The sequence below is a fragment of the Poeciliopsis prolifica genome, unplaced genomic scaffold (assembly GCF_027474105.1).
Source record: "Poeciliopsis prolifica strain line A6 unplaced genomic scaffold, Auburn_PproV2 SCAFFOLD047, whole genome shotgun sequence".
NCBI classification, from domain to species: Eukaryota; Metazoa; Chordata; class Actinopteri; order Cyprinodontiformes; family Poeciliidae; genus Poeciliopsis; species Poeciliopsis prolifica.
Window position 1 is genome coordinate 3,577,631 of NW_026562422.1, and position 16,470 is coordinate 3,594,100.

The 16,470-nt window shown below is 42.7% G+C and overlaps 1 protein-coding gene across 1 annotated transcript; it reads left to right on the forward strand.

Moving 5' to 3' along the window:
- Nucleotides 1–1,402: 1,402 nt before the first annotated feature.
- Nucleotides 1,403–14,378, forward strand: hhipl2 (HHIP-like 2). Its single transcript, XM_055057220.1, has 9 exons — nucleotides 1,403–1,786; nucleotides 4,076–4,728; nucleotides 6,492–6,635; nucleotides 7,298–7,629; nucleotides 7,776–7,902; nucleotides 8,051–8,196; nucleotides 8,276–8,357; nucleotides 12,103–12,185; nucleotides 13,380–14,378. The coding sequence occupies exons 1-9, from the start codon at nucleotides 1,403–1,405 to the stop codon at nucleotides 13,931–13,933; spliced, it is 2,505 nt and encodes an 834-aa protein (XP_054913195.1). The 3' UTR covers nucleotides 13,934–14,378.
- Nucleotides 14,379–16,470: the final 2,092 nt, after the last annotated feature.

The following is a 16,470-nucleotide window of genomic DNA, read 5'->3' on the forward strand; positions in this document are numbered from 1 at the left end:
TTTTTCTCTTACATTTTTGCGATGCACAAAAGCTTTTACTGAGTGCTTTGTTTAAATGTCCTTGCTTCATACGCAAGTAGACTTTTGGTATGCCTCTACGATTTTGGCACATCTGGATTTAGGGTGTTTTCTTCCATTCTTCTCTCCAAATTCAGGTACGCCTCCTCCAACCGCCTGCTCTCAATCATAGCTCACTTATTTTTCTGATCAGGCTGAATAAATGGATACATTATTGTTTTTTTTGCCGTTTGTTTACTCGCAGCTGGACATTTCAGCGAAGAGAAATGTATGTAGTAATGTGTGTGTGTGTGTGTGGGGGGGGAAATCTCAAGAGAACCTGGAAACTATATTTTGAGATGCCAGCAAATACAATTGGAAATGTAAATTTGCAATCCACGGTGGTGCTTGTAATTACGAGAGATATGGCTTTCTGCCCAGAGCGGCTCCACCACAAGCTGTAAGCATTAAAAACAACAACAAAAAAACAACTGCAGGCCTCATTCTTGGCCCCTTTGCTCTCAGGGGGCCAAAGGGGCCAATACTGTACTGAAAAAACACAAAATCTTCCCAAGTATTTTAGGTTTCATTTTAATACTAATATCTTAGTGCACTTGAAATAAGAAAAACAAGCTCATAGTTAACTCTTCAGAAAGATTTATTAACTTATTTTAAGTCAATAAATCCTCAAAATTGATTAAAGAAAAATAAATAAATGCTTGTTCCATTGACAAATTATTTCAGGGCAACAGACAGTTCAGGCCAGACGACGCTTCATAACTACTAATCTATTCATATCTGTCAATGTGGGCCCTTTTTTTTGTTTGTTATTTTTTTTAATGGTCTGTCACTGTTCCTTTACATTATCTCTCAGCAGTGTGTTTTTATTGGAAGCAGCTCAAAATTGTGTAATCCACACCTGACTAGACTTTATATTAAAATATCTTCTGACAAGCTGGAACAGTTTATACATAGAGGGGGCGTCCAGCTCTGCCCGGAGGCGCTTTACATAAATGTGCGACATAATTACAGTTTGGGTTGCTTTAAGCCTGTGTGTGTGTGTGTGTGTGTGTGTGTGTGTGGTGTGCGTGCGTGCGTGCGTGCTGCGTGCGTGCGTGCGTAAAGCTCTGCCAACTTTTGCTGCGGTGCAGAAACCACACAAATAAGTTTGGAATGACATTAAAATAGCATTAATTTTATTCGTTTACTTTTGTTTTTTGCTAATTGAACTACTAATAAGTCTGGCTAGAAACGTAATTGGAGTTTGAAAAAAAAAACGCCATAAGAAGTTGCGCGCATTCTTTTGAGAGCGCGCCTGCTCGCACGTGCACCACCTCGCGAGGCCGGCCGCCTATATAAACAAGCAGTGGATGGTAAAGGAGCCTCAGGGAGTCAGACGGCTGCGATGACGAGCGAGCAGAGGGATGCTCTCCGACCGAGCGGTGCCATTTGCGCGCTTTTACGCACGGCGGCAGCGGCGGCGCGTGCTTCCCCACAGCGGGCACGCGGCGCAACAGAGATCATCTTCTCCAGCATCATCACCATCATCATCTCAGTGACGCTGTCTGCCACCATCCAGCCAGCATCAGCTCACCCTCAGTGCCTGGACTTCGAGCCGCCTTTCAAGCCGCAGTGGCACCTAGAGTTCTGCTCCCAGTACGAGCAGTTCGGCTGCTGCGACCAGAGGATGGACAACGTGATCGCGGAGAGATACTGGGACGTGATCGAGCAGCTGGAGACGGCGGGCTACGACCTGTGCGAGGACACGCTGAAGGAAATCATGTGCCAGGTGAGCCCGCGGCGTATACACCGCCCACCGCCTCCACAGCTGGGGGACGGTGGGGGGATTTCACATTCAATCGACGCTCCGATGGACTCGGATTTGATATTCTGGCGGAATTGCGCAGCATGACCTCGCAGGTGAAGATGAATAAATAACTGTTGACGCCGAACATAATGCAGAAGCTGAGGACGCGCGAAAATACCTGAAAGTGCGACGTAAGCGTGAAATTTCGACCCAAGGTTTTGCTTTAAAGATACATTGAAGCTGCTTTGCTTTTGTTTTTGCACAACGTACAAAAAATAAAAAATAAAGAAAGAAAGAATTTAAAATTTTTTCAGGGATTGTTAAAAGCACGTGGGAAATCTCAACTTCAAAACAGAGTCAAAATGAAACGCGCATGCACATACACATCCTTTGATGTTTCCACTGCAAAAACGCAAAAATATTGCCAAGTATTTTTGGTTTCGTTTCCTGTGCAAATATCTGAATGCACTTTAAATAAGAAAAAATAACTTACGAGTAACTCTTCTGCAAGAAATGTGAGCTTGTTTTAAGTCAACAATTCCTTCAAATTTATGAAGAAGTAGTTCCTATTGGTAGACTATTTTTCCAGTGGAAAAAGAACTTTACCATCCACATTAACCCTCTCAGGCTCAAATTTCTTGAAAAGACAGTCTAAGTTGTTGCAAATCTGCAACACCTGCCTGGAGAGGGTTAAGCAATTATTTACTGAAAACAAGCTCATGTATATCTTTGCTGAAAAGTTACTTCAGATATTTGCACTAAAAACTAGATAAAAAAAACAACCTCTTAAGATTGGCAGTGCGGATAAGCAAGTTGCACGTAACCACTGGTTTTTGTAGATTTTAAATTCTGCAAGGTTTCTGTTTGTATTTTCAACCATTCTGCTTGACAGAACTGATAGAGCTCCTCTAAACTGGCTGACTTTCTGCTACAGAATAGGCTTCTATCTGTAGTCCATAAATTTTCAACAGCGTTTATGTCGGGGAGGATGTTCCAGAATTTTTATGTCTCTTTTATCCATTTCAAAGAAGAAGAAGAAGAAAAAAAAAACAGGACATGTTTGGGGAAATTGTCTGTTTGGAAAAGTCCAACTGGCTCAAAGTCCCACCCTTTGGACCCAGACCTTCACAGTCAGCCTACAGGAAATTTGTTGTGATGTCTTAAGAACAAACTCCAGCATTAACCGGACCGCCGTCCACAGTGAGGCGAGTTTAACCGAGAAGGTCCTGACCACCAGAAAAGTGCCCGCTCTGTAATTGTCGCCTTCAGGCGCAATTGAAACCCTCAGCCTGCCTGTGTGGATGAGCCAAAAATTGTCAGCAGGAAAGCTTTGTAGTCAGATTAACGGAGATTACGCTGCTGCACCACAACAATCAGAAGTATGTGTGAATCAGTCAGGGTAAAGTTTTCAAATCTGAAAACACTGCCAGACATGGCGGGGGCAGCATCATGCTGAGGGTGCTGGTGGTCCTGATGCAGAGCTGTCCCAAGTGCCTGCTTAGGCCCTCCACACCGCTAGGGGGCCTACAAGAGTATAAAAGCTAGTATGATAAATAAATACATATATCTACGTTTAGAATAACTTTTTGATGCAAATTTTGTGTTTATGAGCTGATGTTACTTTAAAATAGTTAACATAATAGTTAACACACTTAAAAACCACTCTACATTTCAAAATCCAAATATTTTATTTTTTAGTTTGCTTCTCCTGTATGGTTAGAATCAATGGCTATAATAACAGTGTAAGCTAGTTACAAATGACAGATGGCTTCACAAAGTCTAAAATACATGAATCAACATACACTGAAACTGGTTTTGGTATCAGTGAGCAGTGCTGGATTCTTCTGAGTTAGGAATGACATCAGACCTGAGCTAGGAGCAGGAGCTTCTTAAAGAAACAGAGACCCAATTTCAAGACACTAAATTACAAAGTCAAATTTCTCTTAAGTCATGTTTGATATATGAAGCATTTTTAGACCTGAAGGTAACGACTTGATTGTTCTATAAAACTGTACTATGCCTGGAAAATACACTATACAGAGTTAATTTAGAAATCTAAATTAACACATCATCCACACTGATAATTAGTTTATTTAGAACTGAAATTAACTCTTCGGAGATGTTTATGTTTCACTTATTTGACCTTGACCCAGAATAAAAGCTTAAAGGGATCCTTTTGACATTTTCAATGCATCGTGATTCGTTCGACATATTTTGTTGTTGTTGTCGTCATCTCATCAATGCCTAAACATCTTCTGATGAATCATCCAGGAGTGCTCTCCTTACGCTGCCCACCTGTACGACGCGGAAGACCCCTACACCCCGATCAGAGACCTGCCGGGACTCTGCTTCGACTACTGCTCCCAGTTCCACAGCAAGTGCCGCCACGTGCTCCGATACCTGACCGACAACCAGCTGCTGCTGGACACGTCCGGACGGGACATGACCACCTTCTGCAGCCTCGTCGACCTCTCCGACCAAGACTACTGCTACCCCAGGGTCCTGAAGAGCCCCGACCTCAACAGCAACCTGGGGCAAGTGGTGGAGGACCCCAGAGGGTGTCTCCAGGTGTGCCTGACCGAGGTGGCCAACAGCCTGAGGAACCCGGTGCTGATGCTGCACAGCGGCGACGACACCCACAGGATGTTCATCGCCGAACAGCTGGGCTTCGTTTGGGTGTACCTGCGCGACGGCAGCCGGCTGGAGCGGCCCTTCCTGGACATGAGCGGGGAGGTGCTGACCACTCCCTGGCTGGGGGACGAGAGGGGCTTCCTGGGCATGGCCTTCCACCCCAAGTACCGGCGCAACGGCCGCTTCTTCATCTACTACTCCATCCAGGTCAACGGCAAGCTGGACAAAATCCGAATCAGCGAGATGAAAGTGTCCGAGGGCGACATGAACGTCGCCGATCCTTACTCTGAGAGGTAAGTTTAGCCTCTGATGCCACTCCGATATTTATTTGAGCAATTCATTAATTAACAGCACGATCAATGAAAAGGAGATCGATGTTTCCATTCCGATGACTAATAATATCATCAGAATGTTGGTTTGCGTTGTAAGTTACGATAACAAACTGAGCTGGACCATAAATTGTCCCAATAATTATTGCGATAAACGATAACATTGTTGATAATGTTGTTGTTTCAAGACCATTTTCATCGGTAACGGCACGATAATGCAAGTTTCAGAGTAAACAAATAAACTTTAATTTTGTGCAGAGCACTTCGCACTGGAAATGGAAGATATTTTAAGAATGAATCAAATGGAAAGAAAAAACACTTACAGCCTAAGTCAAATGTAATACTAAGTCTCTGCAAACACAATTGCCCTTCAAAAAATATTGATCATCAAAATGGAATTGATCCATCTCCTTTTAATTTATCATTTAATTAATTGATTCATTGCGACAGGCTTAGTTTAAGTGTTTTTTATTTACATTTTATTCATAGTTCTCTGGTTGGGTGTGTTTAGTTTGGCCTCTTTGCAAAGTGAAAGTTTATTGGTCCTTGAAAGAGACAGCTTGCGTTATCACGCCACTATCAATATAATACTTTGAAATGGTTTCAAAGCAACAATGCTATCGTTTATCGCAATAATTACTGGGCCAATTTAACCCCCAGCGAAATCTGTTATTGTGTGTCATTGCATGCAATGTAACCATATGTTGTAAAAGCTCCAAAGGCCTGCACTGACGTGTTTCATGATTTATGGTTGCCGTTGAGGCCGGGGCATTTTGTCTGGGGCAGAATCCCCCCGAAACTCTAACAGAGGCCAAAGAAATCTCAGGTGTCATTAACTAACATTTAAACATGAGAATAATCTTTTTGTTTGTTTGTTTTTTGTTGTTGTTGTCGTGTTTTTGCAGCTATCTAGATGATAAACGCCCCAGGCCTCTGTCAGCAAATAGAGCATTAGAGTGAAGCTTCGCCCCGGACATGACAGAAGCAGGGAGTAAATCTTGGATGAAAGCTCGCCTGCGGGTCGTATTTCATGAAGAAATATTTCTCCCTTACTACTTCGGCTGGGGTGCGGGGTTAATTCGCTGCAGAGCCTGCTGTGTTTTCCAGCTGACAGCTCAAATCACACAAAGCTACTTGGATTTAAAGGGTTTGTGCTTCAAATCCAAGCACAAGTGGGAATGTCCCTCAAAAATCTATGTCACATCAAATCTGCAGAGCATTTTCTGAAATTGTGATTTATTATAATCAGAAATGTGTTGGCATGAGTTGCAATATCCAGTATTCTCCCTAGAACTATATATATATTTTTTTTTTTCGCATTTTGCCACGCAATAGACAAACAAAGATGCATAATAATGCACCTCAAGGTTGCAAAGACGATGGAAAATGAAAATGGTTACATTTCATAATCCGACAGGATTTAGAGGGCGAAACAATCAGAGCTGTTGTCTGGGCGAAACACCTGGTGGAACCGAGCATCTGCTGGGCTCATTGTGTGAGCAGCTTCTCAGGGCAACGCTGGTAAAAAAGACAAAAAAAAGAAGAAAAGAAAATTTTAAAACTGAAGGTGACAGTTACATAATTGTGCTCTGAGTTGTAAAATAGATAATAATGCTCGTTCAAGAAGAACACAATTTGTCGTCTCCAACAGTGGCTTTCTGCTCACTAACAATGGCGAGCTCGAGGCACAAACGTGAACTTTTTTGGGACCCTTTTCTCATCCACAGAGTTATTTTAGAAATCGAGGAGCCGGCTGCGAATCACAACGGCGGTCAGCTGCTGTTTGGTCAAGACGGCCACCTGTACATCTTCACAGGAGACGGTGGGAAAGCCGGGGATCCATTCGGGAAGTACGGCAACGCGCAGAACAGGTGAGAGCCTCCGTTCATTCAGCGTTACTCATTTAGCACAAATTCACAACGAATGTCATCACAAGGTCACAGGTCCTTTTCAAATCCAATCATGTGGGAAAAGTTGATCATTTTTCTCAGTTTAAATGTGGCCATAGAAATAAAACTCACACAAGATGTTAGCAATCTTTGGTTCCATTCTGTGGACTAGGATCTTCGGTTACTTCATTTTTCTTTTTTTTCAATTGGATGTGAGTTCAGTGTCAGCCTAGGCCGTTCTGGCAGCCGGAGTTTTTCTGAAACCAATCAAGAGATTCCTTCATGTTTGAGACACTGCTGGCCCGCACAGACAAACACACTCTATTCAGCTTCAGCTTCTTATCTGGAATATTCTTAGGCATTTCTCCATTTGTCTGTCATTGATTTATGGAAAGTCTTCCAGATACCATTGTGTACATCATGAAAGTTGAAAGTTTTGCATCATTTTTAGCCTCATTTGTAGCATTTCCATTTGGCAGCAGGCTAAATTGACAAAGGTAATGCGATATTTTAGCTCTGAAAAATATATATGGTATTGATATCGGTTATCGGCCAAATGAGTTTTAATGCAATGTCATATCGGATATTGACTAAAAATTTAATATTGTGCATCTCTCCGTATTTTTGTAAATCTGGTTATTTAGGAGCTCTTTGTTGGGCAAAGTGCTGCGCATCGATGTGGATGGAAGCGGCCCGGTGGGGAAAGCGTACCAGATCCCACCCGACAATCCGTTCTCCAGAGACCCGGACGCTCGACCGGAGGTGTTCGCCTACGGCGTACGGAACATGTGGCGATGCTCTGTGGACCGCGGCGACCCGGTGAGCGGCTCCGGCCGCGGCCGGATCTTCTGCGGAGACGTCGGTCAAAACCGCTACGAGGAAGTCGACATCATCGTCAAAGGGGGGAACTACGGGTGGAGGGCGAAGGAGGGCTTCGAGTGCTACGACATCAAGCTGTGCCAGAACGCCTCTCTGAGTAAGGAACTGCTTCCTGTTCCCATTGAGAGTGGAAACGAGGAGCCATTTTCTGACACTTTCACCACCTGCTGTTTCTGGCGGAAGAGTTTTCCCATCCGCTAGATTTTTAGTAAAGTCTGACGTGCGTTTTCTGTGCCACAACAGATGACATCCTCCCCATATTTGCATATAGCCATCATGTCGGGAAGTCTGTGACAGGGGGCTATGTGTACAGAGGATGTGAATCACCGAATCTGAACGGCCTGTACATTTTTGGAGACTTCATGACTGGGTAAGGTTGCGTTGATCTGTGCCAAATCCAGACTAAAAATAAAGGTTTTCTGCTCCTTAAGAGAAGGAATGCACACTCAAAAAACGCTTCTGGGTAAAAACCGTGGCTTTTCTTTTTTTTATCCGTCCGATTCCTTTCGTTCACTCAGTCGGCTCATGGCATTAGAGGAAAACAAAGCAGTCGGGACCTGGACAGAGAAGAGCATATGCATGGGTAGTACAACAACCTGCTCTTTTCCTGGACTCCTCAATCATCACCACAAATTCATCATCTCCTTCGCTGAAGATGAAGCAGGTTGGCTTTGCTCAGTTCCTCATTGCGACTTCCAACTTTTCTTCCTCCATGCGACAATCTGTTTGTGATTTCTTGCCAGGGGAGCTGTATTTTCTGGCCACTTCGTACGCCAGTGCCATGTCCCCGACTGGAACGGTGTTTAAATTCATGGACCCGTCCAGGTACGGCATCACGCACAGACCTTAGTAGATTTTCATTCATTACACATCGCAGTACAGAATCCTGCAGGCGGCGTGTTAAGGATCTGTAGGTAGAAAAAAAAGAAGGAAAAAAAAAACATGAGAAAATTTCCACCAAGAAAATTTCTATAAAAAACACACATTTTAATTTTGAGGCTAATTTCGGAAACTGTCTTGAAAAAATTTCAGAAAGTTTTGAATTTGAAAAGTCAAAAGAGTTTCAAAACGTGATTTTTTTTAAACTTTTGAAACAAATTTAAGGTTTTTTAACATTTTTTTTTTTAATTTGCAATTTGCTGTTAAGAGTTTAATTAAATGTTTAATATCTAAAGTGGTATTCATACACTCTACATAAGTTACTCAATGTTTCTTTCACCGTACCAACGACACTCAGTGCTGTTGGAGGACGTTTCGCCACACTTGTGACTTCGTAGCAAAAGAGAGAAAGTCCTTCAGCTGTGACACCAACCTCATTAGCTGAAGTCCAACTTTCTTGCTTTATTGGAACTATTTATAAAGAACAAATCAAGTAGGCGTTATGCCAGTCAAAGTTCATAGAAGTTATACAATCATCCACGGAAACGGATCACAACGGTTCCTTTCCTGTCCCCCTTCTGGCTTTTGTGACACAAAGTTCTTTGAGGCTTCAACTCCAGTCTGGAAAAACACTCAATCAGGTTCCAACACACGAAGCTGACAGATGCGCTTCGCAGGACAGAGTCCTGTCAAGCACTTTTTCACCCCCATTCAATTTCTGCTGTAAATATGCGACTGGATTTAGATCTGGACGGCTGGCTGGCCCCCTCGTTGAGTCCACATTGGACGCTTCATTGACAGTCAAGTCGCTGCATTATGCAGAACAGACATAAAGACAAAACCGTTACCTGATCCACTTCTAGTCATTTAACAGCTCAGTAGCAGGAAGAATGAACTATTTCTTCTATGGGTTTAGTTTGCAAAATAAGGACTCTGTAGAAATGGTTCTTTCTGAAGACATAAAACGTCCATTTTAATAAACTCATATTTAATTTCCGTGATCCGTTTTTCTCTCCAGCATCATTACTCTGCCACCAAACAGAATTAGTTTATATGTTTTCTTAAGTAATCAACAGAAGTATTCTTACTTTATACACTTTACTTGCAAAATTCAAGAAATTCTAGAAATGCATCGGTTTATGAAAAGGACAGGCAAGACGGGGTCATCTTTCCTCTGGAGGCCTCTTTCGCTCCGATGAATGACCGAGTCTTTTTATGTAAATGTCCCAAATGTCCTGGTGACTTGCAGTTGTGATGTTTCAGGAATGCTTTAAAATACTCCACGGCCTTTATTATGTACATATATATTTATGCTCAATAAATATATATGTATTTGGAACGCTCCTGCAGTTTCTGCTGTGAAGTCTTTGCGCAGGTTTGAGGTCAGCCGCCTTTCCAACATCTGTTCAGTTGGAGCTCTGCACTGGAGCTGGTAGGATTTCTCCTTCCATTTCTCCTAAACTCACTCTGGGAAAGTTTTAACTGCATTTTCCCTGAATCGGTCCCAGAGTGGCTCTCTGCAGAGCGCAGGCCCGCCTCGTCGTTTCAAATATGTGGTGCAGGAAAGGAAGTGAAAGCGCAACACCGTTCCTCCTTGTGGGGCTTAATGCATCATCATCATCATCATCATCATCATCACAAAAATTATTATTGAAATCATAGAGGCGTCAGTTGAACGGCAGACTGCTCAGAAGCCACTGGAGAGATTGGTAAATAAAGAGCTGCTATTCATTTTGGATGGGTGCATAAAAAAAGAAATTATTTTAATTTCGATTTTTTAATCGCTCCCCCCTTTCGGCTGTCGCCCTGGGCAACTGCCTTTATAACCCATAATAAAAAACTGCCACAGTTTAAAGTACAGCATTGACAAGAACAGTGTTTCCCACATGAACAATTGCAGCCACTGCGATGTGATCTGCTCCTCCATCACATGGCCGACCTCCTCACCGCCTCCTCCCAAAAGACTTAAAACAGCAGAAAGATGGAAGCAAACGTTTCACGCCGTTAAAATCTGACCGACATGGGTCGACGCTGATGTGAACCCTGTGCGGCCTGGTTACATGTAAATCACCTCCAAACACCCAGCCTGACTGTAGAGCCAAGGAGCTCGAGTCCTTTAAAAACAGTTTTGTGTTCGATCAGACTTGAACTGATCCGGTTTTCTTGAAGCGGGAAACCCGACCAAATTCCACCTTTGTCGAGTTTATCTGGTTTGCAATGATCCAGCAGTCCTGAAGCTTTACACTCCTGCGCCTTCATCAGTCTCGGATCTTTGTACTTAAGCCAGCGAACTTTATCGTCATCCGTGCCGTGTGACAGAGTTGAAGCAAATTGTATTTCTTACAGCTCAACGCAAGACAACAGACAGCGTGTGCCAACACAAATGGCCCCTACCAACAATAAGAAGCTCCTGTTGAACACAGCTGTTGTGCAGTGCAGACTGCAGTAACCATTTCCAGAGGGCAGACAGTCTGACAACAACCCATGTGCGCGGCGAGAGAGACCTTTTACAATCTCAGTAGATCTGCTCTGCAGTCGTTGAACAGATGGGCGCGAGGTCCGGCTGTTTTCCTCAGCTCTTTGAAGCGCCTTCAGTTCAGCGGCTACCAAATCAGACTGAGAGGTCGCAGGTCAGCGCGCTTAGAGTGGACTTCCTGTGTGGGAGTCGTGAAGATGGACATTTCAATGTTTTCAGCTGTTGTGGCGTTCACATTCTCCTGGACTCAACAGTGACCTCTTGTTAGGTTGCTGTTGCCCCGCCGGGGCCTTTGAGTCGGTTAACTTCCTCGCCGTCTAATTAGTGAAGAGGTGCACTGCTGTTATGTTTTATGACATGCTTCAGCTCACAATTGGGGCGGCAGTCAAAGGTCAACAAAGCCAACAGGAGCTGTGTTTCCATTATAAGAGTGTGCAAAACTTTGCCGATATTCCACTAAAGCACTGATCCACTATTTCTTGAGTCAAATTCTGCAACTAGATGGTCAATGGGGAAAACAGCTACTAACACACAGCCCTGCGGACCGCCAGTGATCAGTGACCTTTCTTTAAAAGACCTTGTGGGATCATCGCACTGAAAGGAGGACTAAAGTCAATAAAAAGCGACCTTGGAAAACTTATTTTCCAGATAAGCCAGAGTCAGGATGTCTCTAAGATAAAAAAAACAAAATAAAATTGATAGAAATAAAGTTACAAGTGTTTACCCTACATTTTTCACTAACATTTTTTCCAGTGCTTGCTGTGTTTGAGATTGTTTAGGTTCAAATGGTTGCTTCACAGAAATGCACCGAGGAACGGGGCGAAGGAATTTGTCCTGATCTCAAAACTACGCGTGCGCTGCCGACAGCGAGCAACTTAAGCACGCAGGCTACTTAAATAACACATCGTACACATCTATAGATGGAGGGAGCAATTACAGAGGTTGCGTGCTTTGCCCCAGGGAACATCTGTCGGGTCTCAGAATAGCGTGAGGGTACTAATCCTGCACTTCCTGCCGGCCGGCAAACAAACGAGCCTTTTGAAGCCGAGTTGTTTTTTTTATTTGTTTTTTTTTATGGCTTAGTTTAACAACCTAAAAGAAGAAGAAGAAGAAAGATCAAATGTAGTTTGTTTTTCTTTTTTAATGTTATAAATAGCAGTTTATATTTAAAAAAATATGAACAACTTAATGAGTTTGACTCGTCGACTTTTGCAGGAGAGCTCCTCCAGGGAAATGCAAGCAGAAGCCTCTTCCTGTCAAGGTGAAAGGGAAAACGTTTCCGTTCGTCGCCAGTGAACGTGAGTCGACGACGCTCATCAACACCGGATGCCACCAGCTTTTTAATAATGACGTGAAGCTGTGCTTTCTGAAAAGTTCAGCCAAGACTAAAAACGTTGCCGTTAAAAACAAAAGACTCCACAGCCAGCTGGGACAAGCCAAGTCCAAACTGGCTCACACACATATTGCAGTAAATTACACCTTCCTGTAATTAGATCATCTGTCGGGTCTCAGACATGCATATGAAACTCAGACATATATATGAAAAGCTGAAGTAAAAGTAACCATGTGTGTGTAAAAGGTCAGCTCTAAATAGCTCCTGTCTTGCGGCAGATGACAGTATTTACTTCTTCGTTTTGTATAAATACTACAGATTAGTTGGTCCCGAAGGCTAAAACTCACAGCCAGTTTGAGAGAAAGTCCAAAGTGGACTTGGACCTTCTTAAAAGAAAATACAATCTGAAAAGCGTAACAGCAGCCGATCCAACAGCCATTTGAACCGTCGTCAGCTTTGCTTTTTGTGGACATTTACAGTAAATCTGGTGATTTTCCACTCCGGAAATGAAGCTGGGAAGCGGCGCGCCGTCGATAACCTTCCTGTGCGAAGCAGAGTAAACATTTGAATAATGTTTACTCTAAAAGTAAAGCGATGGGGAAAAAAAAACACTTTAATGTGAACACTTGATTCCATTTCATTGCGATTTTTAGGGTCAGAAGCCAATTTTTCTATTCCAATGGTTTAGAGATTGTTTAAATTATGTGACTGACGGGAGAAAGAGACAATGTGAACAAATTGTTGTTAAGTTTCCATGAATGAAATATCAAATTCAATCGGTTGCTGTTTGGAAAAAACAAAAAACGAGTTTGTGGATAAAATTCTAGAATTACCAGAATTAGGTTAAGTAAAAAAAGTAAAAAATATTAAAGAGTTTATTCAAGATATGAAGCACACTAAAATCTATTTTTGAGCAGTATCCTTATAATATACTCGTCTTCTGACCGTCATACTCTCTCTGTTTTACACCAAGGACACACAGCCATATTTGTTACATTATAAAACTATTAAAAGCGGTCTCCCGTTTTACACCAGACACGTCTAAAGAGGGAAATGCCAAACATTTTAAACCCGATTTCAGTTCCCAAATGCTCCATTTTTACAAGGTACAAAATATTTGGCTGCAGAGTTCTCACTCCCAGCATGTGTGCCGTTGCAGAGACCGTGCTGAAGACAAACGAGAAACCGACCAGACCACCGCTAAGAAAATACAAACCGGCCACCAAGCCGCCGACGATGAGCGGTCGGCACAGACCCACCACGACTGCAGCCGGCACCACGAGCAAAGCCGCTGCCGCCAAGCCGGACAGGAAAACACCGCCCAAGCCGGTCGGCAAGAACAAGAACAAATCGTGGCAGAAAGAGAAAAAGCTAAAGGAGACAGATGTGAACAAGAACGCTGTGGGCAGGAGGCCGAAACCGCCAGCGAAGAAGATGGCGGCGAAGACGCCCGGCAGAGCCAAGGCGAAGCCGAAGACGACCCAGAGCACCACGGACGGTTTAAAGGGTAAGAAGCTGTCAGAGAGCCTGAGGGGGAACAAGATCACCTCGAAGAGGAGCGACCCACGGGTCACAACGGGACCGAACGTCACGACGTCCGACACGGAGCGTGTCGTCTTCAGCAACGCAACCAAGACAAACGTCCAAAGCAAAGTCCGACAGACGTTGCCTCGGGTGAGAAGCAAGCACATCAAAAGTGCCGGAACACTGTAGAAGAAAAAGAAAAAGAAAAAGAAAAAAGTCAGCTGCTTTGTACATTTCAGCTTTTTGTTGTAAAAAGAAAAAAAATTTTTTTGCTTCTCTGCCAAAAAAGATTAGCAGATTTCAGCTTCTAAACTGCCAGGACCATCGACCTTTGACCTTTTCCTGAGACTGCAGAGAGGTTATGCTAAGCCAATGATTTCAGTGTTCAGGAAGCTGTGCTCAAATGTGTATGAGCTGCAGATGATGTCTGTCTTCTGATTGGACAACTGTTCAAAACAAAATTTGACATTTCAGATTTAAAAATCTTAAAACTTAAGCACCTTTTGCTATTCAGTTATCAATCGGTCAATCCAACAAATTATTACTGGTTCACGTGTTGATGTTAGAAGTGTTTTTACTTTTTAGCTGCAGATTCATCCATGAGCAAGCACGTGCTGAATACAATCCTATGTTATTGCATTTTAGGCAATAAAATGTTAATTTTTATGTAAAAAGGAAAAAGAAAAAAACTGATTTATTTGCATTTTTCAGTATATTTCTAATAGACGCTCGATTGTCAGACGAATCAACTGAATAATCGATTGTTAAAATAATCCTGCGTTGAAGCAGGAAAATAAGCACTATTTATTTTTTAGATCTCTTTTCTTCCTTCCAGAAATATCAACATCCAACAGAAGAAAATATCCATACGTCATCTTTTTGCAGAAGTTCTACACCAGATTTAGTCGATAGAATTGATCGGTCGTCGGCTCTAATCGAGCTTCATTTATCCGGACATCTGGACCGCGAGGGCTGCAGGCATCCCATGAGCATTGAACTTAAAAAAACAACAACAATAAAATACATAAGAATTTGGCTTTAGCATGACAATACTTTTGCAAGGCCGCCGCAGTTTCCAAGAATCCACAACAATCCTTCCTGCCTCTGCCAGAGCGTTTCCAGCGGGTCCCTGAACGCAGCTCCGCGAGTAATTACGCCGCTTCCTTTACGCTTTATTTTTAACTTTATAGTTCGGCTGCTGTCGCCCGTCTGCATCGGGCGCGTATCAAAAAAAAAAAAGTCTAAAATAGCAACCGGCCCGCACAGAAGCCCGCAATAACTACACTGAGCTCAGCGGTTTTGTGTGTTTTTTTTTTTTTTTTTTTTTTTTTTAGATCGGGTTAATTTCACGGGACCACAAGGGGGCCTAAAAATAAGCACTAAAAGTGTCCGCGCACGTCCGCAGCCGCCTGTAATTAGACGCGGCAGCAGCAGCTGCTGCAGCTGCTGCTGCATCACTGCGGCCTGAAGGACTGCAGCCCATTAAAAGCCTCCACGCGCGGCGCTGCACGCCGGGGTCGCATAAATCTCGAGATTAGTAGTTTATGCTTCTCGGGAGAAGAGTGACATTTTTTCCCCCCAACTCCCCTCTCCACCGATACTAGAAACGGAGACGGCAGCAAAGAGCTCCAAGGAATCCAACTGGAATTTTATGTGGTCATTTTTGTTTTGTTTTGTCTTTTTTACACACATAAATCTTTTGATAACTTTAGAAAGCTGCCCTCTAATTTTTTTATTTTGGAGCATCAGGGTAAAGAGGGCTTAACACAAATGCACGTGAGGTTTATCCATAGCCTACCTGTTGGTCAATTGTGTCAAACTATTGTATTTTTTTACATTCACCAATTCATAGTCACCCCACTTCTCACGTGGTTGAAAACAATGGCAAAATGTGGCTTTCTTTCCTTTTCTTTTCAAAATGGCCGCTGGTTACTGTGTTAATGAATTGATCCGCTCTGCCAATAGAGCAGCTCAGTTAGCATTGTCCAAGGTCAAGCCATGGCAAATAAAAATTAGACGTGGAGGTCGATATCATACATGTGAAACATCTTCGTTTGGCTGAACATCTTTCAGAATTTTGCCTTTTTATTGCAAAATGCTTGAAAGAGAACAGGCGATCCAACTTGAAACTTTTTTCAGTGCAGGATCAAAGCACAATTAAGCATCTTTTTTTTTTTTCCAAAAAACCACAAAAACTGTCCCTGCATATATATGTGCGTCTCTTTCAATGATAATTTCATCTAGAAATTGGGACATAACCTCAGTTATTTTGCCACACTAATCATTAATGTGGGGAGGGAGGCGATGACTGAGGGAAGCTCATGGAAAACTATGAGAATAAAATAACAATGGAGAGAGAAAAGAAAAATAAACAACAGAAATAAATGCTGCGTAATACATTAATAAATAAAAATCACTGACAATAAGAACAACTCAACAAAGAATGAACTAAAATTGGTAAGATAAAGAAATGATCCAAGAGAGAAAATGACTGAAACTGAAAGTTGAAACGAGGTCTCACTATGAGGCAAAGCACCCACACTTTATTTTTGTTTTGTTTTTGCATAACATACTGACTGAAGCTGTAAAGAAACCACTTTATGCTTTAAATAGCAGCTTCCGAGGATTTGAAATAGTGAACTTTGTGTTTGAATTCAGTTGGTTTCCTGAGTGATTTGAGCAGACAGTGAATTGCAGTGAAAAGCTGAACTCCTGACTCTTCGTCC

Bases quoted from the DNA above. Each gene is read 5' to 3' on its own strand.
- hhipl2 (XM_055057220.1), top strand. From the start codon at position 1,403: ATGACGAGCGAGCAGAGGGATGCTCTCCGACCGAGCGGTGCCATTTGC. The intron at 1,787-4,075 runs GTGAGCCCGCGG...TGAATCATCCAG, and splicing joins TGAAGGAAATCATGTGCCAG to GAGTGCTCTCCTTACGCTGC. The intron at 8,197-8,275 runs GTTGGCTTTGCT...ATTTCTTGCCAG, and splicing joins CTTCGCTGAAGATGAAGCAG to GGGAGCTGTATTTTCTGGCC.